This window comes from Corvus hawaiiensis, chromosome 6, assembly GCF_020740725.1.
Source record: "Corvus hawaiiensis isolate bCorHaw1 chromosome 6, bCorHaw1.pri.cur, whole genome shotgun sequence".
Classification (NCBI taxonomy): domain Eukaryota; kingdom Metazoa; phylum Chordata; class Aves; order Passeriformes; family Corvidae; genus Corvus; species Corvus hawaiiensis.
The window spans coordinates 14281820-14309299 of NC_063218.1; the positions used below are offsets into that span (position 1 = coordinate 14281820).

The following is a 27480-nucleotide window of genomic DNA, read 5'->3' on the forward strand; positions in this document are numbered from 1 at the left end:
TTCTATCTGTGATTTTTATTAGAGGAAGAAGTTTTCTTCTCAATGGCTGAAATGGACATGTCTCACAGCCTTTCTTCTCTTCCACCTCTTGGAGACCCTCCAACGATGGATCTAGACTTGTCTTTAACTAGTACATACACAACTACGCCAGCAGGATCTCCACTGAGCACTACAGTGGTATAGTATTAACGGCATTTGGAATCTTTTAGAAATTAACACTTCTGTCAGGAACTGTTGCATAATTGCTGCATTCTTTACAACATCAGGAACTGTTGCAAAATTCTAGAACAGTTGAAATGTTTACAGCTGATAGTATTCCTTTTCTGCTATGGAAATGGTATTGTAATTATTCTCATTTATTTGCCTACTAAGCTAGGAAATGTGTTTTCAAATGTCTTGAAGCTTATATAGGATGCATTATGATTTATTTTCTTTTTAATTACTGCATGTTTGCCACCTGGTTTTCTTTTAATATGGATTACACAGGCAATGTTGTATGAAATCGTTGTATTCAATTTTTCCTCAAACAACATAAAAACTGCGCTGTTGTTAATGATCATCTTTCCCAAATCTGTTGTGTACCTAATGTTTTCCTTAATGAAAACCGTGGAGAATAGTTGTGGAACTACACAATATATGCTCATGGGGAGTGCAATTTCAGCTTTAAAAATATGTGGGTATAGATGCTCATGGAATTAAAAAGTGTACCCCAAAGTAAAGCATGTCTACATTGATAAGTTGAGCATTAATTCTCCATGAATTGATTGTTGATTGTTTATTGTTGGTTTATGCATGTTGGAGTTTTTTGTTCATTTACCTTATTATTCATGTTTGATCTAATGTCTAACAACTCTTTGCAAATTTAAGGTCATATATATTTTTGTTTCAGCTGCAACCGACTTGGGGTGATTTTCTTGATCGTAACAAACAAGAATTACAGCCTCCAAGAGGTTCTTCACTAACAGCCAATATGGTTCACCAGACTTCCTTAAGAAGGACATGTAAGTAACAACAGATAGGTAGTTCTCCCTAGGTAATTACGAAAATGAATTGTTATGCAGCAACTTGGTAAAAAGAAATGAAAATCAAAAGTAAGATGATTTTATAAATGTATTATTGCTGAAAAATTACATGAACTTAATTTTGTATTTCAGCTATTCCATCCAGATCTGTTTCTGTGGATGAATCCAGACCTGAGCTACTTTTTAGACTGGCAGTTGGAACTTTCTCAGTGTCTGTACTTCATATTGACCCTTTACCCCCTCCTGAAAGTTCACTGAACCTTAACCCATTGACACCAATGGCTCGGGATTTCTTTGCCCGAATAGAAAAGATTGAGCCAGTTAAGTTTTCAACAGAAGATTTTCTGTCCTTCCGAGAAGTATTTGCAGAAGCTTGTTCTCATGATCACCTTAGGTATAACTTTGCTTATTAATAAATATAATTAACAGAAATATATTTTAAGTAAAGTTGAATAAAGTAAGTTTATTTCCGTAGGAATTGTGTAACTTAATATTTGAATTGCATTAGACTTCTTTATTAATTTCAAAATAGTCTTGAATTTTGACATCCGTTGTCCAAGACTTTTCTTTTTTTTAAATTAAAACAGAAGAAGAAAAGAGAATAAACATTAAAATCACCTAGCTTTTTAATAGATAAATTAGGTACAGTTTCTATGACAGAAGTCTAAAGAGTCAAGAATCATTAAGTAAATTATTTCTTTAGAAATAGCTGTGATTTACTGGACTATTTTTATCCCAATATAGTGATTACTGCTTGAAGGAGCTTAGGGTTTTACTTAGTGCAAAATATTGTATCAGTAGGGATAAAGGCTAAGTGTGAACAAGATAATAAAGTCAGGCAACAGTCTTTCCTTTGCAGAAGTTTTTACCATCCCAGTACAGTGTATGAAGTAAAATATTTAAGGGTGTATATCCCTCTTTTTACCCTATGTATGTAATTTAGACTTTGTGAGACATTTGACTTTGTCAATCTAAGGATGCTAGTTTTATGTGAATTGCACCTCAGGTTAGATGTCTAAAATGTGCTTTACAAATTTCTCTATGCTGACCATTGTTGATGTGTAACATGAGCTCCATTGTCTTTATTGCTATAAATCTGTAATAATTAGATATTTTCATAGTTTTGGAGAAATTACAGAGCTTTAAATGATTTTAAAAGGATTGTAGTGATCCTTTTTTTACATACTTAAGTCATGACTTTTCATAATTGTTACTGTTTATGCTACTTCTAATAATTCATAATTTTAATAATTCAGGTTTATAGGTACTGGCATCAAAGTGTCTTATGAACAAAGACAAAGGACTGCCTCTCGAAGTTTTAGTACTGACTTATCCATTGGAAATATGGAGTTCCTGGAATGCCTTTTTTCTACTGACTCTCATTCCATGCAGCCTCACTATACAGAGGTATGTAAAAAATAAAGGGAGGTCCATAAAAAAGAAATGTTAATTGTATAACTGAGAATGCCAGATTTTAAAATGGTTGTAATTTAAATGTTTCTTAATAGTTTTTTGGTTTTTAAGTATGTTACAGTTTTAAGATAAAATTTACATTTTAGTTCTGAGCTCAAATAGTGAACCCAGCTTCTGTCATACCTGACAGGAACAGCACCAAGTAGCCAAACTTTGTTAATTACTTGTCTTCCTTGCTTAACAGGGTTTGGATATTAGAGTAAATGTTTTCCAGAACTAAGCAATGGAGTTGAGCAATGCAAAGGTTTCTTGGGGTGGTGATTATTCTTCCAGCTGTTTTAATGGTCAGAAGCATCCAGTAAGGGAGCTGAATATGTGGATTGAGTAAATGGTTGAGCTGGGGCTCTGTTTGCTGACTTCAGTGTGGGGTTACCTGTCTGTCCTAGGTAAAAATGTCATAAGTATATTTTCCTGTGGCAACTCTTTCCTTCTTATTTACTGAGTATTTTTAATTTTTTTTTCTGAAGCTGCTGACATTTCATTCTGAAGAAAGAAATGATTCTCATTCTATGCCATGCCTTCAGCTGCATTATAAGCATTTAGATAATAGAGGACCTCAGGTAAGGTGGGAGATTAAAAAGACCAAGTTTCTGTATAATAACCTTTGTCTAATTTGGTTTATTTGAATAGGAATCTAACTGTACAACAGAGAGTTCTTAACTCTAACTTATTATAATTTGTTTCACTGTGTTGTGTTGAAGATTTTAGTGCTTTTTCTCTTTCTTTTCAGGGTAGTCAAGGGAGACTCAGTTCTGTTCCACAGAAAGCAGAATTACAAATAAAGTTAAGTCCAGTGTTTTGTGAGCTGGATATTAGTATTGTAGACAGATTAAATTCCTTACTTCAACCCCAGAAACTGACTACAGTGGAGATGATGGCATCTCACATGTATGCTTCTTACAATAAGCACGTAAGTCTGGTAAGTTCAAAATGAAATTGATTAATAAACTTGCTGGGGTTTTTTACAGGAGGAAGGCAGGGCGGCAGTAAGCCTGAGATTGCTACTTCGGATTGATTTGTGGTGGCTGAGGTGTTTCTTTAAGTGTGAAAGGTTTTTTTGGTTGGTTGGTTGACTGGGGTTTTTTTGGTTTTTTTCCAACTTCTGACACAGAACTGTAGCCATCTGACACAGTCTCATTTTACATTCAGTGATTGTGTACTTGATAACAGACCTAAAGATAGTGGTAGATGCTTCACAAACTCCATAAGTTCTCAGCTTCTTGAAGCGGGGAGAACTGGGCAAAAAACAGGAATCTTGACTGACTTCTCATCCCTAATCTGTCCCATCATGCTCTCCAGCAGCTGATATAAAGTGTTGCTAACAATTCCACTTCTATGTTGAAATCTTCAGTTGTCAAAATGAGCCCAGTTGCCTCTGCTGTGCATAACCTGCTTTTGGGGTAGGTGACAGAGAGAATGGGGAGCATACGCATTGCATTCTAGTGATTTGGGACCAACAGAAAGAAGAAGTTGAAGCTTATTTTTCTTAGTTTGGGTTGTTACCATAGCATTAAGCATGATGACTTTTCTTAAAATACTTGAGGAATAATTAATGCAATTAATTGATTTTCTGCACAGCAACAGAAACTTTCATGTAATTTTATTGCTGCATTGACTGATTACAGAAAAATCAGCCTTCAAAATTATTTAGGAGAATCCTTATTTAAAAAAATTGTAAGACATCAATCATTTCTATAATTGTCTTGTGAATTTGATTCTTTTCAATGATCAACAAAAAGGGGAGGATTTGAAGGACATGAAAGTGATAGGAGCTGGACACTATGGCTTCCTGAAAGGGACAAATACACGATAGTAATTCCTACTTTTTCAAGAGCAGCAATTTTTAAAGAAGTGTCTGAGACACGGTATTTCCTAATTGCAGCTGAGTATTGTTCAGTACTCTCACTCTCCAATTTAAGAGGAAAAAAAATTGTAAAAGTAACAGATTTTTTGCAAGATTGCTAATCTCTGGAAATACTTGACTTCTAAGTAGAATCTCTACAACACCAATAATAGAAAAATATCCTGAGAGCAACAGCAGTTGGTCTTAATGTGTTTTTCCTGCATTATATAAATAATCTTTTTCATGTTTAGATATTAACATCATCAAAAGCTTTCTCCGTAGTCACTTCCAATGCTATTTTCTCTAATTTAGATTTTTTTTATTCACTCTGGTTTGTGTTTTGTCTTTTGTTGTTTGTGTTTTTTCAGCATAAAGCATTTACTGAAGTTTTTCTGGATGATTCACATGCTCCTGCAAACTGTAGAATTTCAGTTCAAGTCACTGCCCCAGCATTAAATCTCTCTGTTCGTTTCCCAATACCTGATCTACGGTCAGATCAGGAAAGAGGACCATGGTTTAAGAAATCACTTCAGAAGGAGATTCTTCATCTTGAATATACAGATCTGGAATTTAAAACTGAATTTATAGGAGGGTCAACTCCAGAACAAGTTAAATTAGAGCTTACCTTTAAAGAGCTAACGGGTAAGAATGTTAATATTATATTCAAAAGTCCTTTTTTATTTTCCTATGTACTACGTAGTTGAGAGAAAGCTCGTCTCATATGAAGTAACTCAGGGAGTATCTTTCCACCTGAATTTTGGAATAGATATCAAGGGAGGTGATCCTTCCCTTCTACTTGGGGCTAGTGAAGCCACATCTACAGTGCTGTGTCCAGTTCTGGGCTCCTCAGTACAAGAAAGACAAGGAGCTACTGGAGTGGGTCCAGCAGAGTCCACAAAGATAATGAGCAGTCTGGAGCATCTCTCATACGTTGAGAGGCTGCGGGAGCTGGGCCTGTTCAGTCTGGAAATGAGAAGACTGAGAGGGGATCTCATAAATGTATATATATCTCAGAGACATGTACCAAAAGGATGGTGATAGGCTCTTTTCAGTGGTGCCCAGTGACAGCATGAGGAGCAGTGGCCATAAACTGAAACACAAGACGTTTCACATTAACATGAGGATGAACTTCTATACATTGAGGGTGGCTGAGACTGGAACAGGTGCCCAGGGAGGTCATGGAGTCTCCCTGTCTGGAGACATTCAGAACCCACCTTGGATGTGTAACCTGCCCTAGGTGATCCTGCCTTGGCAGAGGGTTGGGCTGGATCATATCCAGAGGTCCTTTCCAACCCTAATAGTGCCATGATGCCGAGATTGATTCCCTAAATAACTATCGTTGAAAATCTTTAATAATTTCGTGCCTCTAGTATCTTTCAAAGTAATAAATCTATGAGACTGGTTTATATTTGCAATCTTCTCTGCTGTCTCATTTTGTGTACTTATTCAGGGCTGTGGCAAAATATAGTGATGCTATAAATGTAAATGCAGATATCTATGCATTAGAAGCATCTGATTTTCTAACTAGAAAATAATGTGAAATAATTTTTGTTTCTAAAAGTTAACATTAATTTTTTGGGAGAAAAGACGACAAAATTTGCCTAAGTAGCTTAGTAAGTAGCATTGACTAGTTAGTCTTGTTAGACGCTAACCTGAAGTTAGCAGTTGTCATTCCTCTGTTAATTTCTAAAAAATCTCTGTTCTATTCAGGTTCGTTTGAAGAAGATAATGCAGAAACACCAGTAAAATTTTTTCAAGTGTCTGGTGGCACAGATGGAGATATAACATCATCATCAGACAATTTTGACTGGCCTCGGTAAAATAAAGTTTCAAGTTTTTAATGTGGATTGATTAGATTTTTATGAAGCACTGTTTTTCTAATTTTAATCCAGAATGCCTGTGTGGTAAATGCTTGAAAATAATTTGCAAAGAAAGAGCATGTAACTATTGAAAAGACCCCAAGAATTTATAAAAAAACCCCCCTGAAAATTCTATGCTTATAATAATGCAATATGGTTTTTAATGTATAATGGCTTCTGCATGGACTTGAGTAAATTTCAGTGAAAGTTTGGTAAATGATTAGAGACTTGAGACTTTTTCTCTTTTTTTTGTTTTACTTTACCTTTTCTCCTGCGTTCATGGCTGAATACCAAACAACCCATCCTAATTGAATTTTGCCTCAAAATAATATAAGCCATAAGAATAGTAAGAATAATTGTATTATGACTGAATTATTGCAGCTTATATCATATGCAAGGCAATACAGTACTGTAGACTTACTGAAGTGAAGGATCAGGCAGCTGAATTGTGTAATAATATGTTTAAAGAGGCAATTTTAGATTTGCTACAGAATTTGCTGTGTACATTTTTTGCCACAAAATTTAGTGGCTTTCTGACTGCAAGTTTATATGGACATTTTTTCTTTTATAATGGCACAAATAAATTTTTCTCTAACAGTATTTATTTGTAATAAGCTACACCATGCAGTACAGCATTTCGTAATGGCTGTTAATGGTCTAGTGAAACAAGCATTATTTTGGGAGAGTGCTGGGTTTTTCTTAGCTTACCTATATGGTCACATGATGGAGTTGAAAAAAGCAGATGCTTAACATTTTCTTTCACCTGATGGTACCTTTTCCATGTGCATTTGTGTGTATAAGTTAGTTTTTTTTCTTAGTAATATTGCTTTGGGTAATAAAATATGTTATTATCTGATAAAAAAGTCCCTGGACTTTTGAGCTATTTAGTCTGGGTGTATTTAATGGCAAGCCAGTAGAACTAGGGGACATGTGACAAAGCATAAATATAAACATTATAAGAATCTCTAATGGCTTGTTCTGCATAACTTCTCCAATGTCAGGATTGTATTGAAAATAAACCCTCTGGCTGTGCACTCTATTCTGGAAAGGATAGCAGCTGAGGAGGAAGAAGGTGATAATAACTTTCAAGAGGAAGAAGAAGGAGGGTCTCATTCTTTGAAGGATGTCTGTGATATTAGAAGACCAGAGCCTTCTCCTTTTTCTTCTCGTAGGGTCATGTTTGAAAATGAAGAGGTACTATAAAGTTTTGTTACTTCTTTGTGCTTATGATAGACAAAATATAGTGAGAGTACATTCTCGCTACTTTACATGCAACTTCTGGTTTCCACTTTTGGTTTTGTTTTGGTTTGAGGTTTTTTCTTTTTTTTTTTTTTTTTACACTTAAGAATTTTTTTCTTTTTTCTTTCAGATGGTGATGCCAGGAGATGTAGTTGAAATGACTGAGTTTCAGGATAAAACAATTAGCAATTCTCATTATGTACTGGAACTCATGTTACCAAACATTCACTTAACATTACCAAACAAAAGCTTTTACGAAAAACTTTACAACAGGCAAGTATAATTGTTTTGCTTGGTTATCATGACCTGTACATTCAGTTCTGTGTTCACTGTTGACAAAAACAATTGTCTAAGCAGGTATAGCAGGAACTCATTTGTATAGTTTATATAAAACCATAAAGTGCTATATAAATATTTTTCCAAGCTCATATGACACCATTGTGTCATGCATCTGATTCGTGCCATGGCAGCTGTCTGCTAAAAAGTGTTTGGCAGATTTTGTGAAGAAAGGGTGAAGCTAAGTAGTCTTTAGCTCTCGGTGAATACTTTGTTCAGATCCCTGTGCAATGTTTCATTTTGCTCTAATCTTTCTGATCTCTTCTTTAAACAGATTATTATACTTCAAAAACAGTTGTGCTCAATTTTATTCTTTCTATCTAAAAATCTAGAATTTGCAAGGCAGTCAGAGAAAAAACCCTAACCCAGTTTTGTAAGCCTCGCAAAAGCTTATAAAAATGTAGAGAAAGCGAACCCAGCTTACAGATGGGTGTTCACTGTTTATTTCTGTTAGTTTGCTGTCCAAAAACCAACAAAATACTACTAGATTGGTACTATGCTATGCAATATGCAAGAGAGATGCTGATCTATTTTAGTCTGTGATAGGTATTACTTTACTTCCAGAGTATTTTCACTTCCAAAGTGGCAAGGCAGAACCTTCCACTGAATATTTTGTTGTAATACTTCTGTACTGAATGTCACATCTGTCTTTACCCTGACAGACACACTCACTTGAAACCAAAAGAATGAATGTTTCCTGCAACTTAGTTGAGAATTGATGTGATCAAAATAGGGGTTTCTCAACTCCCCCTCCAACCTACTGAGCTAATAGATACCTAGTTATAGAGGATTTTGTGCCACTATCATGTGTTAGACTTGGATATGTGCCTACCATAATTACAGAATAAAAGTTACTTCCATTATTTTTTGCTTTTGCTCATGAATATATTATTGTTTCTTGTCCTCTTGAACTTTATTTTCTCTATCTTGTTTATGGAATCTGGAATCTGTTACATAAAGTCTGCAAAGGAATTATGCTTGAGTGACTTAATACAGAGTGGGAATACAGACACGTATTTTGTGTAATGATAATGTATTTCTTCCTAGGATCAGCAATGATTTATTGTTGTGGGAACCCACAGCTCCATCTCCTGTAGAAACATTTGAAAACCTTTCTTATGGTGTTGGACTCTCTGTGGCCAGCCAGCTCATCAACACTTTCAGTAAAGACAGCTTTAGTCAATTTAAATCTGCAGTTCATTATGGTAATACACTTAATAAAACATCTAGAACTATAGTGTTTTAGAGGCATAATTGGCTGAAGTAATTAAGCTGTTAGTGGAAAGATTTTGTAAACTTATGAGAACTTAAACCAAGACAAAAAAAAAGTTGATTACTGTTTAATTGAGTAAAATAAGTGTGAAATTGAATTGCATTACCAATGGAGAAACAGTGAGTTATTGGCATGATATGTGTACTAGCTAGAGAATGAGTTGTTCTCCGTTTTATCTATTAGATGATGAAAGTGGATCTGAGGAAGAAACACTGCAATATTATTCCACTGTTGATCCAAACTATCGTTCACGCAGAAGGAAAAAGCTTGACTCACAGAATAAGAACTCACAAAGCTTTCTGTCTGTTCTGCTAAATGTGACACATGGATTAGTGTCAGTATTCACAGATGTGAAGGTGAGGCACTGGGGCTGGAACAAGTTTTTTCTTGTTTTGACCATGGATCCCTTTCATGCTGTATGTACTTATCTGGAAGGAGCTAGTGTTGTTAACAGTAATTCTGTAATCTTTATACTACTGTAACTAGGCAGTAATGCAACACAGTATTTTGCAAATTCTGTTTGCTTTGCTTCACATGAGAATAATGAAATGCAAGCAGGAAAACATGTATTGGTAGCAAGTGTTGTGTTAGTTTAGACTGTCTAAGTGCTGCAAACTGTGAGCAAACAATAATTTCATCATTTCTATTCTTCCTTCAGCAGGATGATGGAAATACACTTGAAGGAAAGTACGGCGAATTTTGGGTTGAGTTCAACAGTGGCTCCCTCTTCAGTGTGACTAAATATGAAGGCTTTGAGGACAGACACTATGTCTGTCTCCATTCTAGCAGCCTCAACTTATATCATCAAGGTAGGGGTGAGATTTAGGTGTCTTTGGGACTAAATTTGAAATGAAATAAGCTTGAAGCCTTTTAGGAAAAAGGCTGTATTTTTTTCTCTTTTCTCTCATAGTGTATCATTTGGCACGATAGATATAATTTATGGCTAATGTTTCTAAATGCTACAGTAATGCAACTTCATGATAACTGTATTTAGTTACAGTTTAGCTCTAACTTTGCTTGACAACTGCTGGTCTTTAGAGATATTGTGATCCTCTGGCAAATTAGCTGTGCAGTCTATTCTTTACCATGACAATACACACTTCCTACATGTTATTGGTTGTTTAATTAAAAAAGCTGTGGGTTATCAGTGGCTGCTGTGTTTTCCTGAGTAGTTAGTTGTAGTCCACAGGTGACTGTGTAGTTTGTGTATGTCTGGAAACCCCCATGTAGTTAAACCTTTTAAGGTTTCCCCCTCAGATACCTCTGGATCAGTGGTAGTCATGTTTCAGTGCAAGGCTTAGTTATTGTGTGTTTAGAAGTTAGCCTGGCACTATCTCATAAAACAAAGAGGAGATACATGTTCCTATCTCTCCATGTAATCTGTAGGAGATTTCTGTCTGTTATTTCAACTTTGCCATTTTTTTGTGCACATAAAAAACCGCAATCTCTAATAGTGACATTGAAGATTATAGCTAGAACCCTGGTTTTAAATATTGGATCACCCATAACCTTCCCTTCACAGTTTTTGGTTGTCAGCGTGCGTGACTAACTTTGGTAATTAAAATAACTTTTTAGGCATTAAGCACAAAAACTATTTTCTGTAACACTTCATCAGTAACAGCTTTGGTAATTCATTCCAAAATCTCTCTGCAGGTTTAGTAGATGGAGTCGTCCCTTCCTCTGAAGTACGACTGCCCAGCACAATACGTCCCCATTGGTTAGAGCCTACTATTTGTTTTTCTGAAGAAGATGGTCTTAGTAGGACTACTTCAGATGGTGTAGGAGTGGATAGTCCAAGTATGCTGACTGTTGCAGTCAAAATCCAATCAGATAAAATAGAGAGCAATACAAAGGTTTGTGTTATTTGTACTTTTATAAATTATAGTTATCTCAGTTTGTATGAAAGCATCTAGACATGGAGTTAGAAGGGTTATAGATGAAGAAACCATATAGTTCTGAGACATTCATTTTCAAACTATAATTTTCTGTTAGAAACTTTTGGGTGGATTACAAAAATTAAGCAGCAGCTTAATTTACTAATTCTTCCAATGCTTCACTTTGCCAATCACACTGTTTCTTTATTGAATGCATTTTTTGGACAGTTGACCTTTTTTATTTTTGTTGATTTTCTCTGGTGTCAAAATGGGCAAGAACAAATATAGAGTTACACTGCAGTTAACTAGCAGTGTCATCTAATAGGCAGCCCTTGCTTACCTATTTGGAATGGCACTGGTAAATGACAGTAGCATTCATTAGTGTGGCTGAAGGATGACCTCTTAGCTGGCATAGTGGTGTCAAACAGGTTGGTTGAGTTGTCTAAAGAAGGGTTCTGTAGACCAGCAAAATGTTATGGGGGTTCAACTGTCTCACATGTGAACTACATTGGGTTGCTACTCCTGGTAATTTATGCTGAATCCCAGAGTGAATGTAGAGGCAGCCTTCCTTCCTACTGCCACCACAAAGCTGCCATTTCTAAACTATCCTGTTGCAAAAAGGATGATACTGTATTATCCAGGGTTTCTGTATTGGGAAGCAGGGTTTTTCTAGACACCAGGAGATTTTTGGGAGCAGAAGGATGACACTGTTTCATAATCTAGATGTGACATAGTTACATGTGTTTCATGTAAGCCAAGTCATCCAACATTGTTGTGCAGGAATTTCTGGTTGCTGTTGGACTACGAGGAGCCACCCTTCAGCACCGAGTGCTGCCTTCAGGTTTAAGCTGGCATGAACAGGTCAGGTTGCTACAGTGTTCTTGGTGACATCTTCAATTTGTCTCATTGCTTTAACTGTCAAACTAAATCTTGATCGAAAATCTTGATGTTAGGCTGTTCCTTATTATCATACTCTGCTATTGAAAGTGTTATTCTTTCTTTCTTGTTTCTCTTTGAGACCATTGACAGATGACAATCTTACTTTTAAATTATTTCATGGCTATTAATTTAGTACTGTTCCTCTCATCATCCTAACTTTCTGCCCATAACATGTCAGGGAGGCTCGGGGTAGGTTTACTCTGTTCTGTTGGGTTTTGTTTAAAATTCAGATGAAAAATGTCAGTAGTGCAGTACTATTCAAATACATAAATAATCCTTAAGTTAAAAATACCCTCAAAACAAGCAAATGTGTTATTTGCGGTACTGAAAGCATTTCTATATTTTTCCCTTCTGCTCACTTTATCCCTCAAGTCTCATTTCTCACTTGTACATTTCCTGTTTGGTATTGCTGAAATAGCAGTACTGGAGGACTTCGGGGAGGTAGTGAGCAGCAGTTTACAGAAACACTTGTGAATGAGAAGGGTTGTACTCATAGGTGTGGATGCAGAGGTACAGTATAGCAGGCAGGGCTGGAGCCCCTTGATCTGTGTGTGAAGCCATGAGGCAAGACATGCCATTAGCGCAGGAGCAGTGTAGTTGCATGTACCTGCCCCATACTGGATTACAGATAGTAACTCTTGGCACTCAAGCTTCTCCTGTTTATCCTCCAGTCTGTATGATATGCTTATTTTCACATGCATTGTTACTGTATAACTGTGTGGAGCTGAACTGGGGGCTTTGGACTCTGCTGTGGAGTTATTTTCTCCTCAGCATTATATTCCTGTGGGTTTGTGCAGCCTGCTTTACACCATGTTGCTTCTTTGCTCTATGAAGTTTTTCTGAAGTAGCTTTACCAAGTGCATCACAGGCAATCTTTTTTGGAGGGGAAGGGATCAAATAAAAAATTGTCCAAAGAGGTAGAGAGAAGAAAAAAATTAAAGACTAGCAGTGATGGTATGCCCCAAGTTTGGAATATTTTAAGAAGAATTTTATAGTGTAACATATTTGAGAGGGAGCTATGACAGATCTTATAGAGGAGGATAGGAGTTAGTTTTATGTGGTAGTACAACAAAAAGCTGTTTATACAATGAATGTGCACATGGTTCTGAGCATATTTCCCATGCCCACCCCCCAAGAAAGACTTGAAGATAACTTGAACAATAACTTGAAGATAACTTGAGCGTTACAAGAAAAGTTAACTTTTCAGAGAGAGAGCAAAGAAAATGCAAACACTGTAATAACAGGTACAAAGAGGGATGAATAAGACTGTATTTGGGCAGTGTTTTAAAAATGCATTGTGAGGCTTTGTATAAGGAGCCACTTGAGTGTCTGTGGACTGGTCTTTTTCATACCTTTGAAGCTGCAGTTTTTATGGGGTTTTTTTGTCTTGTTTACATTCCATGCTTCTCTCTATAAAGATACTGAGTAAGCATCTTTAAATATCTGAGACTGTTCACACCTTTTCCTTCTACTAATCTAGCATTTTATTGTCATACCTGTTACAGATTTTCTCTTTTGTGATGTGTAGTTGTTTGTTAATTTAACAGATATTGAAGTATTAATATGTTTGTGATTTTTAGATTTTATATTTTTTGAATATTTCTGATGAGCCTGTTCTGGGATATAATCCTCCAGCTACAATTACAACTTTTCATGTACATCTGTGGAGTTGTGCTCTTGATTATAGGTAAGTAAAATTGCAAGTGTGTTGCTTGGCACTGCAGCTATATACTTATTCTTCAGGAATGTTTGAGTTTACATACTGTGAATAATACTTATTTAGGCTCTCTTGGAAAAAGTACTTAACAGAAATCCCTCGAACTGGAAGCTATTTATAGTAGGATATGACTTGCCTAGGTCTGGGAAGATGGAGTTAGGTAATCTATAAGGCTTTGAGTGAACTTCCAGATAGGTACAGAGTACTGATTTGTTTTTCCTATTTGTTATTAGGCCCTTGTTTTTGCCAGTCAGATCTCTACTTACTGTTGAAACTTTCAGCATTTCCAGCAGTGTTGCAGTAGATAAATCCTCTTCTACTCTCAGGTATGATTTAAATGATTGTGAATCATGTAAGCTCCTGTAAAACTTGTAGTGCCTGTCTGCTTTTTTCACCTCAGAAGCACTGATGTTGTGTAAATGATCACACTGGTTTCTATCTTTTGAAAGAGACTTTGCTCATGTGTAGTCCTTCTGTTTTATTAGGTTAAATAATTTTGTTTATTTATACTTTTTTGTTGGATTGCTTCCTTTAACAACAAGCAATTCTGCATTTTTGATAAGAGTGGAATGTTCTGAAATGAAGTTATGTCTATTTTATGAATTAGTAAAACCTTAAGATTTCTTATAATTTGTTACTTAGAGACAGTATATTAATTAATTGAATGTTTAGTGACTAATGAAGATATCTGTAACTTCTAATAATTTTCCTTGCAACTTCCATTGAATACTCATTCTGTTATACCTGTTCTGTAGTGAAATATCTACCAAGTTGATTGTTTTTATTAATAAAACCTTTTAAGTGACCCTTGAAATAAATGTTTCAAAGAAGAGAAAAAGACAAAAATAGAAATAAGTGTTAAGGGTTAAGCCATTATTTCTTATTCTAGGAAGGATCAAATATAGAAATTGAAATGTAAGAAATATATAATTAACAATGGGGAAAATATCTTACAGTGGTTAATTGCCAGTGGATTTGAAAATTATGAAAGGTTAAAGTGAAGAGTTTGGATTTAAGATATGTTAGGCATATTTGTGTTTTTAAATATTTTTTATATACTAATTTCTTTTGACTTACTAATTACACAGCATTTCTCTAGCATTTTTATTTCATCTTGTTTTTGTCTCTTAGGATAATTTTAGATGAAGCTGCTTTGCATTTGTCTGACAAGTGCAACACTGTTATGGTGAACCTCCATAGAGGTAAGGAGGCTTTAGATATGACTAATCAATTGCAGAGCCTAAAGAGACAAAATTACAGGTGTATTCTGCATATATAAAGGTTATTGAAGAAGAGGTTTGAGGAGATAAGGAGCAGCAAGTTGACTATGAGAGAATAGTGAAATGTTGATAAAAATCTGAGTGCTTGAATTTGGATTTGTGGATCCAGAAGTATGTCAGAGAAAAGCATCTTGCAATTCCTCTAGTATCTTGTTACAGTTTAATAACAGGTATTTGAAAAAGCATATTTTTAAAAATCCGGAGTTTTGCAGAAAGAAATTTTCGTAGGTACGAGATCTCATGAGATATATGTTCTAAATAGTTGAACTTGAAAGGTGCTATATGGCACAAAGTTCTAGGTTCTCAAAAGAATCATACCAACTGGGTTGCTCTCATTCAAATAGTAAGAGCCTTTAAGGACTGAGGAACTTGAATCAATATTTAACAAATGAATTGGAGAAATAATAAAACCTTGTGCCCACAAACATATGTATTTAGCTTAGGGTAAAAGATCTCTAGTAGGGGGCAGAGTAAAGGTATGCCTGTTCTATTTAAACAACAAAAGAGGGCAAATAAGTTATTCATGGCACTGAAAGATTAGTACAATATGAACATGTGTTCTCTCTCACTTCAACTAAAAAATTGATTGAATGTTTAGTCATTCAGCTTCTGTGTGCCTTGGTTTCTCTTAACTCCCACAGATGGAATGAGGATAAATATCTTAAGAGATTACACTGCACACAGATGGTGGTAGTGGGAGTGATATTTTGGATTGAAAAGATTCAAGTTCTTGATTTGAGTAGCTGAAACTTGAAATCTGAAAGTAATTCTCATAAAAGAAGGAAATGCAGAGATACAAAAGGTTTTGATAAAAAAGATTCCTTTACAGCTCATGCTGCTTTTAATGGTTTTATAGTGATAGGTATATGGTGTTTGTTATTGTCTTAGTATTTTTTAAATCATCATATTTCAGATTATGTTCGTGTTATGGATATGGGACTGCTGGAACTAACCATTACAGCAGTGAAATCTGATTCTGATGGAGAAAGAGTAAGTATTTAATCACAAACAAAATAAAATGTAAAATCTTCATGAGTGATTGTGATTTGAAAATTACTTTATTATACTTAAAATCAAGGAAGGTTTTTCAGTTTACTTGTATTTTTTTTTAAACTCCTTTTCTGACTAGTTAAGTAAAATAATTTAAAAACATCTCTGTATGTGCTATTTTTATGGAACTTTAGGGTAATTTGAAGTGTATTCTTGTCTTTTCATTGTTGCTGTCTAGACTAAGCCACGTTTTGAGCTGCACTGTTCCAGTGATGTAATCCATATTCGTACCTGCTCTGATTCGTGTGCTGCACTAATGAATCTCATACAATATATTGCAAGTTATGGTGATTTACATCCACCCACTAAGACAGAAGTTAAACGTGGAGTTAGCAAGCCAAAAATGAAGGTATAGAATGGCAAAATGATAGCAACTTAACTTTCTGCTTCTTGGTGATATATTTTAATTTTAATCCTCGTTCTATTTACAAATAATGTGAGGTTTCCTGCAAAGAAATGAACAGATTGTATCTAATTTAAAATACATTTCAGAGTTAAAATAAAGTTTTGGAGTTTTTTTCTACTTTGGTCACTAAATATTGTAAAATATTTTGTGCTGTTTACCTCTTGTACTTTATTCTTATCTAAAGAAGAAAATTCCAGGACAAATACGAGGTGTCCATGTACTGTGATGATCTAAGTAGCCTGAACCATAATGTTCTAACCTACTTTATGAATCATCCAGCTTGGTGTTTCAGATCACTTGACTATTTAACAAGTTAGTGTTTTTTCTCACAGTTGAAGGGCTGTGAATCAAGCTGTTCTATCAAAATCTTTTTTGGCATTTGTTGTCTTTGAGATGTAACTATGTATAGTTCCTCTCCTACAGGTAGAGACCTTTAGCCAGCCATCTTCCCACGGACCAGGCCTCGCTGAATCAGAGCAGCAGATTTTACGGGATTTGATGAGTGATGCAATGGAAGAAATTGAGACTCAACAGACTGCTTCTGCCATGAAGCAAGAGTCTAATGGTAGGAATCCTCTGAAGGCCTACCTACATTTAAAGTACAGCTTCTCTGGAAAGAAAGTGGGATTGAAAGTTTTGTGTATGTTGAGATGCTGCAATAAGAATGGGAGCATGTACTTAGGATGTCTGAAGTCTTCAAACTAGCACAAAACTTTGGAAGGGATTCTTGCTTCTAATAATAATAATAATGCAGAAGTACTTTGAGATTCTAGTCAAATACACTTTACTGAGGTACTGAAAGTGGCAAGGAAGAAATCTGACTCTGGGACTCTGTCAAGACCCCAAATTCTGTAGGAGTATAAGTTAGTGTGACCGAATCAAAGACCTCTCTTCTGTGTATGAAGGTAGTCCAGAAAGATGGTGCAGTTCCGAGTCACAGGAAGAACTTCAAGCTATGAACATTTTTTTGAATTAGCAGATAGAAGAAGAGAGTTGATTTTATCATAGGATTATGGCTTCTGTATCATGGCTGGAGTGTAATTCAGGTTTAAATTTAATAAGATCTTGTACTGCAAATAGATTTCTATTCCATTACTATTTCCATAATGTCTGGTGGTGTTTTCTGTGGTGGAAGGTGAGCAGTCACTGTAGTACTGAAAGTTTTTGATGCTGTGGTCTTACTACTAGAATGAGAAACTTGAGAATTGTATTTTATTCATAGTAGGAATTGATTCAAGATATAATAAGCAAATTTCCTTGATATAATTGAAGTAACAAACATTAATTAACTCTTACTTAATTTTCATATTTTGTAAGGGTTTTTCCACTGAAACATGTTTTTTCTCAACCCTCCTTCAACTCCCAGGGGTTTTGGATGACAAATCTCAAACTCAGGAACCATCTTGCTCAGATCTCTTCCTGTTTCCAGATGAAAGTGGAAATGTCTCACAAGAGCCAAGTCCCACTTATGCTTCATTTACTCATCACCTGTTAAGTGAGGCCATGGGAGATGTTCCAGCAGAAAGTGATGATTTCTGCATTCTTTTCGCACCTAAAGTTGCTGTTGCTGTAAGTTCCTTTGAAAATTACTAAAAAAAAAAATCCATATATAAACTGAATTAGAGAAAAGCCTATGTAAAACTTGGACAAATTAGATTTTATAGATTTCCGTGGTTGCTTAGTGAAGTTTTTCTGATTGAAAGGAATTTACGCGTTGTTACTGTTAGGAATGAGTGCAAGTACTTTCAAATAGATAAGATTTTTCTGTATCTCAGCACTATGTAATTGTTCTCTGATCTGAATGTTACATTAAGCTGTATTGGCAGTTTTCCTACGTTTTAGTCATGTTTAGTCATTGTCATTTTTGACTTACAATAATGGAATAGTTAGGAAAAAAGTGTGTTAGGCAAAAACCAGCATTTATCAAAACAGCAGCTTTGCACGTCTTCTTGTCTTTTGTTCATTTCTCTCTTAATCCAAGCTCTCAATGTTTCTAAGGACCCAAGGTCCTTGCCAAACCTCAGAGAAAAGCTTGTGTGTCACTTTACACCACTGTCTGTCCTCTGCACTGGGTTCATGTTTTCTGGTGGTATTCTTCTTAATAGACAGAAGCAGTTCCTGGGTCTCTGATTAGAGGCTGTACTTTGCCAGTTATAGTTGAGCTTGTTTGTTTCCAAAAGTGCTAATAGGGTAGCCTGGGCTCTTCTGTGGTTTTCTGTTTGCTTTCAGCTAGAACTTTGTTTTGTTTATAGTTTGGGTGGGGAAGTTTTTTGTTTTGGTTTGGGTTTTTTTATTGTTGTTTTTAACTACTTTGGAGCTTCTACTTTTCTTTCATATGCTTTTGTCTTTATAAAAAACACTTCTAAACCAATCATGTGTTGTATAAGCTTTAGAAGACAGTAAAGTTTTCCTTTTCATAGGAAAGATTTAGACATCTCAATAAAGAAAGATTCCACCTTCTCAATGCTATCACCTTCTCAGTGCTATATGCTTTTTTTTTTAAATTAGGAAAAAGAGGAAGAGCCAGTTATAAAAATAATGGTTGATGATGCAATTGTTATAAAGGAAAATCATTTCAGCCAACCTATAAAAAAAACGGATACAAGCAAAGCTCCCCTTCATTTTCCTGTTCCTCTTGTACGCTATGTTGTAAAGGAAATATCTCTTATTTGGCATCTTTATGGTGGAAGGGATTTTGGAACTGCACCACCAACTTCTCCAGCTAAAAGTTTCATGTAAGTGTTTGATCTAATTATGTGGATTTGAAGATTTAGAAATACTTAATTTTCTTTTGATTTGGAGTAATCTTATTGTTCAGTCTCAAGTCTCCCTTGCTTGCTTCTTGGCTCCCTTCTCACAAGGAATCAATCATAGAATGGTTTGGGTTGGAAGGGATTTTAAAGATCATCTAGAATCTTATTCAGTTTAACTTCACAAATCAGGGTGTATTTCTCCCGTGTCTTAACCTGGACAAACTGGGTTTGATTTTGCTGATTTTTCTGGGGGGAATGGAAGGATGCATTTTGTTTTAGGGTAGTATTAGAAGTCAGATTTTCCTAAAGAGGTCAGGGCTTAAGGAGCATAAGAGTCAGATTTACAGAATGTCATGTAAACTAAAGAGTAAAATTATCACAGCCAAAATTAAGGAAATGTTTTATGAATGTTAATTTGGTGGGATACATACACCTAGCATTCTGCTTAGGTATATATTACTTGAACAAAAAGAAATTTGGTTAACAGTAACACAATTTCCATGTTTTTTTGAATATCATTAAAATAGTAATAAGTTACATCCAGTGCATTTCATTTTATATTAACAGTGGGATAACTTTGATCTGCAAAAGCCTATTTTTCCTTTTTATTTCCCCAGAAGTCCCCACAGTTCTCCTTCTCATACACCAACAAGGCATGGACGGAATACAGCATGTGGAGGAAGAGGAAGAAACCCAGACTTCCTAATGGAAATACAGTTAAGCAAGGTGAATGACAGAAACAGCCATGACTCTCTGTGTGTGGATGTCTTTATGTGTTATACTCCTTAGAATTCAGTATTATATCTTTCAACAGTATCTACATCTAAGCAATCACTTTGATGGTGATGAAGGTAGAATTTGTTTAACAAAACTGTTAGCATTAGCATAATACTTACTTGCTGAATAAGCTTGTTTCTAAAGATGAAGGATATCCATTGCAATATTCTTAAAAGTTTTTGTTCATTATAAACAAGTTTTACAACTGCTGTTTTGTTTTTCTCTCTTCAGTTCCATTCTGAATAGATAAACCTGTTATGGAATTACGTATTCTCACCAAATAAGCAAGATGTAGATCTGTTGAGAATACTCAGTGTATCAGTTTGGTAACTGGATTTGAAATAACATCTAGTTGTATCAGAGTATTGTTCCTTTGTTTCCCCTAACATATTTATCACCCTTCAGGCATAAGTATCTTACTGGTTTTTTTAAAGCTGTGCTTAGCTCTAACATAGGAACTAGATGCTCTTTTACTGGTGCTGTGAATAGTATTGGTGAGGAGTTAAACATATTTCATGTCAAATGGACCGATAACAGAATCTTTTTAAAATAAGATTTTTTTCAAATGTTTTCATAAGAATGAAAGGCTCTACATAAAAATAAAGGCCTTTTGTAGTCTATGTGCATTTCCAAAACTTAAAATTCATCCCATTAGCACTTTAAGCTTGCCAGAAATGTGATACTTAAGGTAGCCTTTTCTAGAAAAAAACGTGACATTGCAGTAAAAAAGAAGAAAAAGGGAAGCATTTAATATTCCACCTGGAAAACTTCCTGTGTAGAATTATAGCCATCTCTTAGTTTGCAGATATTTAATGAGGGTTGGTGTTAGCATGAAGTGGTATAAAGGTTTTTTTCTCTACTTCCTCATACTTGGTACAAGGCTTAATAGTAATGTTTAAAGAAATGAAGGAGAACAGAAGGGGTCACAAACGGTGTTGCCGTGGATCTCGGCGCCGTGCCGGCAGAGGCCGCTGCCGCGCTCGCTGTGTGCGCTCAGCAGCGTTCCACTGCCGGCCGGGATGCGGCGTGCGCGGGGGGGACAGAGGATGGTTTGTAGGTCACCACGGCTGGAAATGCGAGCTACATCAAGGGGTCACCCGATGAAGATAACTTAGAATTTAAGAAAAATACTGAATTAGAATATTAATGGAGTAAAGTGAGTAAAAAGAAGGAAACGACCACAAGAAGCCACTTGAGAAGTCAGTTGGTAGGGAAGCAACATTTTTTTCTTAAGTGTTAGAGGGTGCAGGATTCAAGACTTGCAAGATTGCCTGGTACAGGCTTCACCTTGAGGTGAGAAAGATACCAGGATTGAGAAGAAAAAGCTGAGTGAATGTTAAAAAAAAGTGAAATTAGTTCCTTATCTTATACAGACTTTTTGGTTTTGCTTGAATTTGCACGCTAAAATACGAACATCTGCACAACTAGAAATTGGAAGATTTCTAGTGCTAGATATGTAAAAACCTGAATAGTTTCAGAAATCTTAATATCATTTCTGTAAATTTAAAACAGTAGACAGCTTTAAAAGTTCTTATGTGTGGTGTGCTTTCCTGGTTTTTTGTTTATTTTTTAAAGAAGTATTCTGCTGTTAAATGTTGTTTTTCAATGAAACTGATTATGCTGGCTTTCCATTTTAAAAGGTGAAATTCCAGCATGAGGTGTATCCTCCAGGTGGTGCAGAAGGTGAATCCTGTCTGTTGGAGCAGCCAGTGTCACGACAAGTTTTTATTGTTCAGGACCTGGAGATCAGAGATCGCTTAGCGACATCACAGATGAATAAATTTCTCTATCTCTACTGCAGTAAGGAGATGCCCAGAAAAGCACATTCAAACATGGTATAGCTATGAAATATGTTAATTCATTACAATTACAGTGGTTGAACTATCATTTTGGGGGCCATGTACACTTAATCTTGCAGAAGCAGAAACGTGAGTTCGTGGAACACTGAAGCAATATAATTTGTTGATAGTTATTTGCTTGACTCTTTGTGGATATTAAAACTAATTCAAAAGTCAGTTTGAATGTTAGCACGTCAGGTATTAATGGGTTTGAGACTGTCAGGACTATTTTGGTAGCTTTCACAATTTGGTTTTGAGCAAATGTCTGCTTGTATCAGTAATGATACAAGCAGACATTCACTTTTCACTACACATGCAGATTTGTATTTTTATGGTATAGAGTAGTCTTACTGGTTCTAAAAAGGATTTATTAATTTTTTGGGGAGTTTCTTTTAACTTTATTTTTTTATAACATTCAGAGTAAGTTTTTATTCAATACTGTAATTGCTAAGTGGAATCATACTAGTACTGAGGTTTTGCAGTAAAAGCTTTTCTTGACTGGTGTTCTGAGATTTAATAATTGTGTTGGGTTTTTTTCAGTTGACAGTTAAAGCATTGCATGTCCGTCCAGAGTCTGGCAGATCCCCACAGGAATGTTGTTTACGTGTTTCACTAATGCCACTTCGCCTCAATATTGACCAGGTGGGTTGTGCCAGTGCAAAAAAAAGCAAATTTTTTTCTTTATTTAATTATACTTGGGGTTTCTTTTAACCCAGATACTTCTAGCCATCATACATATTTTATGTTTTACATTTTCTTGGTGTGATACCTTTTTTATTTAATCTTTGAATCTCTGTTGTTCCATTTATATCCGTGCTAGAACTTCCTTTCCTTTCCTTTCTGCTCCAGCTAATACAAAGACTAGATTTTTTATTTAAAAACTAAGAATATCTTTAGGCAAAGCTGTTTTCTCAGTAAGTTTTCCTCCTGAAACTTCTGATAATCTCCAAGGTTTTGAAATCACAGCTTTTAAAAAGAACTACTTATTCTTGAGTGGTCTGGTTTTGCTTGTTCATGAAGCGACTTCATTGTTTTTAATTGAAAAAGGTTAATAATTAATCTAGAAGTGGTTCACAACATGTTAGTCAAGGGCGCTTGGCACTCAGGAAATGCTTCTAATAACTTGAAGGCTTTGTCTTGCTATCAACTGCAGTGGCAGGAAGAACAGAAATTGTTTTACTTTCTTTAGCAGGCCTTTGTGCAAGGTATTTTTGATATATTCAAGAAATATTTGGGTTTTTTCTAAACCAGTAAGAGCTATATATGTTTGTGCAGGCAAATGTAAAGTGCAGTTATTACTCTGTTGAGGCATTTCTTCCTTAATTTGTCATCTGCAGAGAGATACGTGGGGTTTAGGTTTTTTAAGAACATAATTAGGATTTCCATTACCTACTTTTTCTTTCTTTCAACACACATTGGAGACCAGGTTTACCTTTTGCTATTAGCAAAATTGAACTCTATCTAGTTTGCAATAATTTCATCTAGGAAAAAATAGCCTGGAAATACTGCCATCTAGGAAGGAAATGTGTTCCCTCTTGGTTACTTTTTCAAGTCTTTCATCCTTTAAACCATAAACAAAATTCACCTTTACAACTTCTATGAAATTAACCACAGCTCTTTGGAAGCACAGGGCTGCATGCAGTCATATTAGAAATATTTGTTATTACTACTTAAGCTGTCATTCTTACCAGCTGGAAGTAAAAATGGAAAGAAAAGTCCAGGTATCATCAATGATAGGATGAATAAGGCACCAGTGCGATGCATCTGTCCAAAAAAGAAACTGGGATGTAATACCTTTAAGACATCATTAAGACATTAATACCGTAGATATTAATGACTTTTAATGAAGCAGTGATGAGACTTGATTTGTAATTATTTGATTGACTTGACGGTATTAGAGTAGAATATAAACTATACTTAAATACCTTCTACGGCAAATCAGAGAAAGGTTTATAGCCATTAAAACACCTGTGTTCTGAACCAGTCTCCAAAATGAGAGTAGAAATGACAAAAATAACCCTGAATTTTTAAGACAGAGCTAGACAGATCATGAAATCCTATTATATGGAGCAAGGTGCATTGGCCAAGAGGGTCTTCCTGGTTTCTGTCCTACATTTCTGTGTGGTTTGTGCATATGTTAAAGGTTCAAAAACAAAAAAAAATTTTTGTTTCATATCTGCATAGAAATAGAGCTGGAATAGTAGGTAATGTTTTTAGAGAGTTGTGTCTTTGTATTTATTTTAACCTGATTGTATTTTCATTTTTGCCATTAGGATGCCTTGTTTTTCCTGAAGGACTTTTTCACTAGCCTTTCTACAGAAGTAGAACTCTTAGTTACTCCAGATCCTGAAGGTATATTTCTGAAAAAAAACCTAACATAATAGTGCCACTTCCTTCTCCTTTAATTTTTGTATGTGTCTATAAATTCACATGTGAATCTTGTGTGTATAAAAACTTGTTTGGGGGTTTGAGCACTAACATTAATGACTGGTTCTTTAGAACACAGAAGCTTTAGGTATTTAAGCTTTTTATTTTATAAATGTGAACAAAGGTCTTCAACACCTGGAATCTTAATTCTATAGAAGGTTTAACCAAAATTGGAGCATATTTAATAAGAGCTTTTAAAAAAGTTGAGGACTGTGTATATGCTATTGGGAGTTATTAATAGATAAAACAAATACATTGTGCTGCTTGTTTATAAACTTGAACTCTGTTAGACAACTTCAAGCTGTTAGACAAACATACTGTTTTATGCCAGAGGTATTAAATGATGTATGTATGCAGTTGAAGCAGTACTTCTAATCAATTATACTATCTGATGCAAAAGCAGTATATATTGGAAAGCACATTTCCGCTATTAACTATATTTGGGCATTTGTTAGAAGCTATACTTTGCCTATTTCTGTTGAGATGTCATGCTGAAATGCATAGGTGATGAAGCCCTGTGCAATACTGCCATTAGATCCAGATGCATTATTTATGCTGATGCACAAACCTCAACATAAGCTGCATGTAATAGCTTTTATTAATAACTAAGAGAATTTAAATATTGCCCTGCTAGTAATTCCTACTAATGAGCATTAGAACTTACTAAGGACACAGTAATTGTATAAATACAATCTTTTTGAAATCACTGTGAAAAATATGAGTCACTTAGCTGTGTATAACTTCTTTTCTTAGTTAAAAAGTCTCCTGGTGCTGAAGTTACGTGTAGTTTGCCTAGGCATGTCAGCAGCCTTAAGGAACCAAGTCCAGTCATTTCTTTTTCATCACACAAGCAAGCAAATGAAAATGGCAGCATTGATTCTATGGATGTGGTTAATGGAGATGATGATCATTTCTCACAAGAAACGACGTCATACAATGATCAGCCAGTATTTTTCAGGTAAACTTTTGTTTCAAAATTTCAAGTGACACATAGCTATTCTGCTGAATGTTTTAAGAAAGTGTGGTGATAAACTATCAGACCTTAGGGCAAGGTGCATTTTTTTGTTGTTGTTTATTGGCTGGTTGTGACAGCATATATATTTGTTTCTATCACTGGAAGTTCACCAGTGATTTTTATTAACTTTTGCACACTACTGTGCACAAGGAAATAAAAATTAAATCTTCACCACATACAGAACCAGTAATGATATATTTTACAAATGCATAAAAAGAGCAGTGTTTGTACTCTTATGTCTAACTATAAATTAGATCTAATATAATCAGAGATGCGAGTATATAAAGGAAGAGCATATAAGGATGTCATGGAAGAGAGGTATGGAATTAAAATATCACAAGAGGAAGTCTAATGACTTCCTCTGACCCTGACTGAGAAGTGACTATGAAAATTGTAGCTTGTTATACAGAAGTTTTTTCATGTGCATTCAGATCATAAGTGCCTCTAACAATAGATGTGTGCTGTGGTACGCAGTGCAGAGCTAAATTGCATTAGCATGGCTGTGGTTCTATTTCACCGCATACATTACCAAGAGAATTTTTTATCAAGTTCCACTTGCAGGACTAAATTTTGCCCACAGAACCATCATTTTGTGGGTGTGTGTTTGTTTGAACATAGAGATGCTCACTTGCAGGATTAGTAGCACATTTGCAGGACTGTTAAATTTATTAGAAATGCTAATCTGAACTAGATGTGAATAAACCAAGAAAAGCTGAATTTGCCACTGTATTTTGTAAATTTATTCTGAAGTACTAACACAGTAACTAAAGAATTTATGGTTTACAAAAAAAGGTGTGACATCTTATTCCAGGAGGATGGGGAGCCATGAGTTTCTTTTTGGAAGAATAATTTTATTTCCTTTTCATGTTTCTCACTATAATATTTTCTTTGTATGTCCCAGAGAATTTCGCTTTACCTCAGAAGTTCCAATACGTCTCGATTACCATGGCAAGCATGTGTCAATGGATCAGGTGTGTGTATAATGCTGGTGCTCTAGAACAAAAATTTGATGTTGCTTGTTTTGCTTTCCCCTCCCTGCTCCCCATTATTTGGGGTATATTTTTATGGTCACTACTCATTAAGGATGTGATAATGATAAAATCTAGAACACTTTTTTTCCCCTTTAGTTTCAGTAAAGCTTTGCTTCACTTTTAATTGGAAAATTTGGGCATGGATCCCCCACATATGATTAACTCAGGCTGGAACTTGATTGTCACATTTATGAGCTCAGTGGTTGGCTTGAAATCATAGCATAGAGCTGCAGTGCCCCTCAAAGTATGACACCACTGTCTGATGCCAGAATCGTGCATTTTATTTTACTTTTTCTTCATTAATGCCAGAATAAAATATTGTTGTTTGTTGTCCTTGTTTGCTTTCCTTGCAGTCTAGTAACATATGGGCGTCTGTGGCAATGGCAGAATCTATTACAGATGAAAAAAATGTTCATGGTTCTTGTTAAGATATGCATTCTTTATCACACTGAGTTTAGAAGCAGACATCAACAAATCCTGTTTGCACAACAAGAGTTGTACTTTGTCATGGGAAATCAGTAAGAAAATATGGGAAAGTGAAAGCAGCAACTTCTTGAATTTGCCTGGCTATCAGAAGTCAAAACATGAAATATGGTAGCTTTAGAATGACTGGAACACACTAAAGCCAGAGCTATGTTTACATAATTTATTACAGCTTATTATTTCTGAAGAAGCCCTCTCGTATCCAGATGTTTTTCTTGCAGTGGCAGGTTAAGCCAAGTTTCCTTTTTTGCAAGTTTCCGTATGACATGATTCATAGCATTGTAACAAATAGCATTTGGGGAGACTGGGGGAGAATGTTTAGACAGAATACCTGTGAGTAAGAGTTGAGATGATGAAATTATTTCTCACAGGTTGTATGGGTTGAGTAAATTTATGTGATAACAAAATATTTCACTTACAGGGAACACTAGCTGGGATTCTTATTGGGCTTGCTCAGTTGAACTGCTCAGAATTAAAGCTGAAGAGGCTTTGTTACAGACACGGGTAAGTTTATCAGAATGTAGATCAACATTGCTATTGCAAATTGAACAAGTTTATGGGGAATAACTGAGCATTGCAAATGCAAAGCAAATTTTCTGTTAAGATGCCCGTCTAAAATCCAAAATGCTTTTTGACCATACAAATATTTCTTGATTCTAGGGTTTTTTGAAATACATATATAATTGAAGAAGAACTTCTAATTCAGAACAGAATTTAATGTATGTGCTAGTCTTGGTGATCAACTCTTAATTTTAGTTTTATATTCACTTCCTATGGAACTGGATGTGATTATACAGTTTTGAGTTTGTTTTATGAAGCATATGCATTTGAAATGTTTGGCTTAG

At 35.3% G+C, this 27480-nt stretch overlaps 1 protein-coding gene across 2 annotated transcripts in view; it reads left to right on the forward strand.

The window, feature by feature from the left end:
- The window catches only part of ATG2B (autophagy related 2B), a 46944-nt gene that overhangs the window by 12500 nt on the left and 6964 nt on the right, over positions 1 to 27480 (forward strand). Inside the window, exons 9-38 of one of the 2 annotated variants that reach the window (XM_048305701.1) lie at positions 23 to 177; positions 890 to 1001; positions 1155 to 1416; positions 2279 to 2429; positions 2963 to 3055; positions 3226 to 3414; positions 4707 to 4980; positions 6049 to 6154; positions 7199 to 7391; positions 7567 to 7709; positions 8820 to 8977; positions 9229 to 9401; positions 9707 to 9854; positions 10699 to 10898; positions 11700 to 11780; positions 13439 to 13545; positions 13809 to 13901; positions 14707 to 14777; positions 15769 to 15845; positions 16084 to 16254; positions 16735 to 16876; positions 17678 to 17880; positions 18820 to 19046; positions 19682 to 19790; positions 21482 to 21676; positions 22220 to 22321; positions 23953 to 24031; positions 24860 to 25064; positions 26023 to 26092; positions 27057 to 27139. In XM_048305701.1, the coding sequence (XP_048161658.1) occupies positions 23 to 177; positions 890 to 1001; positions 1155 to 1416; positions 2279 to 2429; positions 2963 to 3055; positions 3226 to 3414; positions 4707 to 4980; positions 6049 to 6154; positions 7199 to 7391; positions 7567 to 7709; positions 8820 to 8977; positions 9229 to 9401; positions 9707 to 9854; positions 10699 to 10898; positions 11700 to 11780; positions 13439 to 13545; positions 13809 to 13901; positions 14707 to 14777; positions 15769 to 15845; positions 16084 to 16254; positions 16735 to 16876; positions 17678 to 17880; positions 18820 to 19046; positions 19682 to 19790; positions 21482 to 21676; positions 22220 to 22321; positions 23953 to 24031; positions 24860 to 25064; positions 26023 to 26092; positions 27057 to 27139 (4372 nt within the window). Of the gene's footprint in view, positions 1 to 22; positions 178 to 889; positions 1002 to 1154; positions 1417 to 2278; positions 2430 to 2962; positions 3056 to 3225; positions 3415 to 4706; positions 4981 to 6048; positions 6155 to 7198; positions 7392 to 7566; positions 7710 to 8819; positions 8978 to 9228; positions 9402 to 9703; positions 9855 to 10698; positions 10899 to 11699; positions 11781 to 13438; positions 13546 to 13808; positions 13902 to 14706; positions 14778 to 15768; positions 15846 to 16083; positions 16255 to 16734; positions 16877 to 17677; positions 17881 to 18819; positions 19047 to 19681; positions 19791 to 21481; positions 21677 to 22219; positions 22322 to 23952; positions 24032 to 24859; positions 25065 to 26022; positions 26093 to 27056; positions 27140 to 27480 lie in introns of both variants that reach the window. The other variant, XM_048305700.1, reaches the window with a different exon arrangement.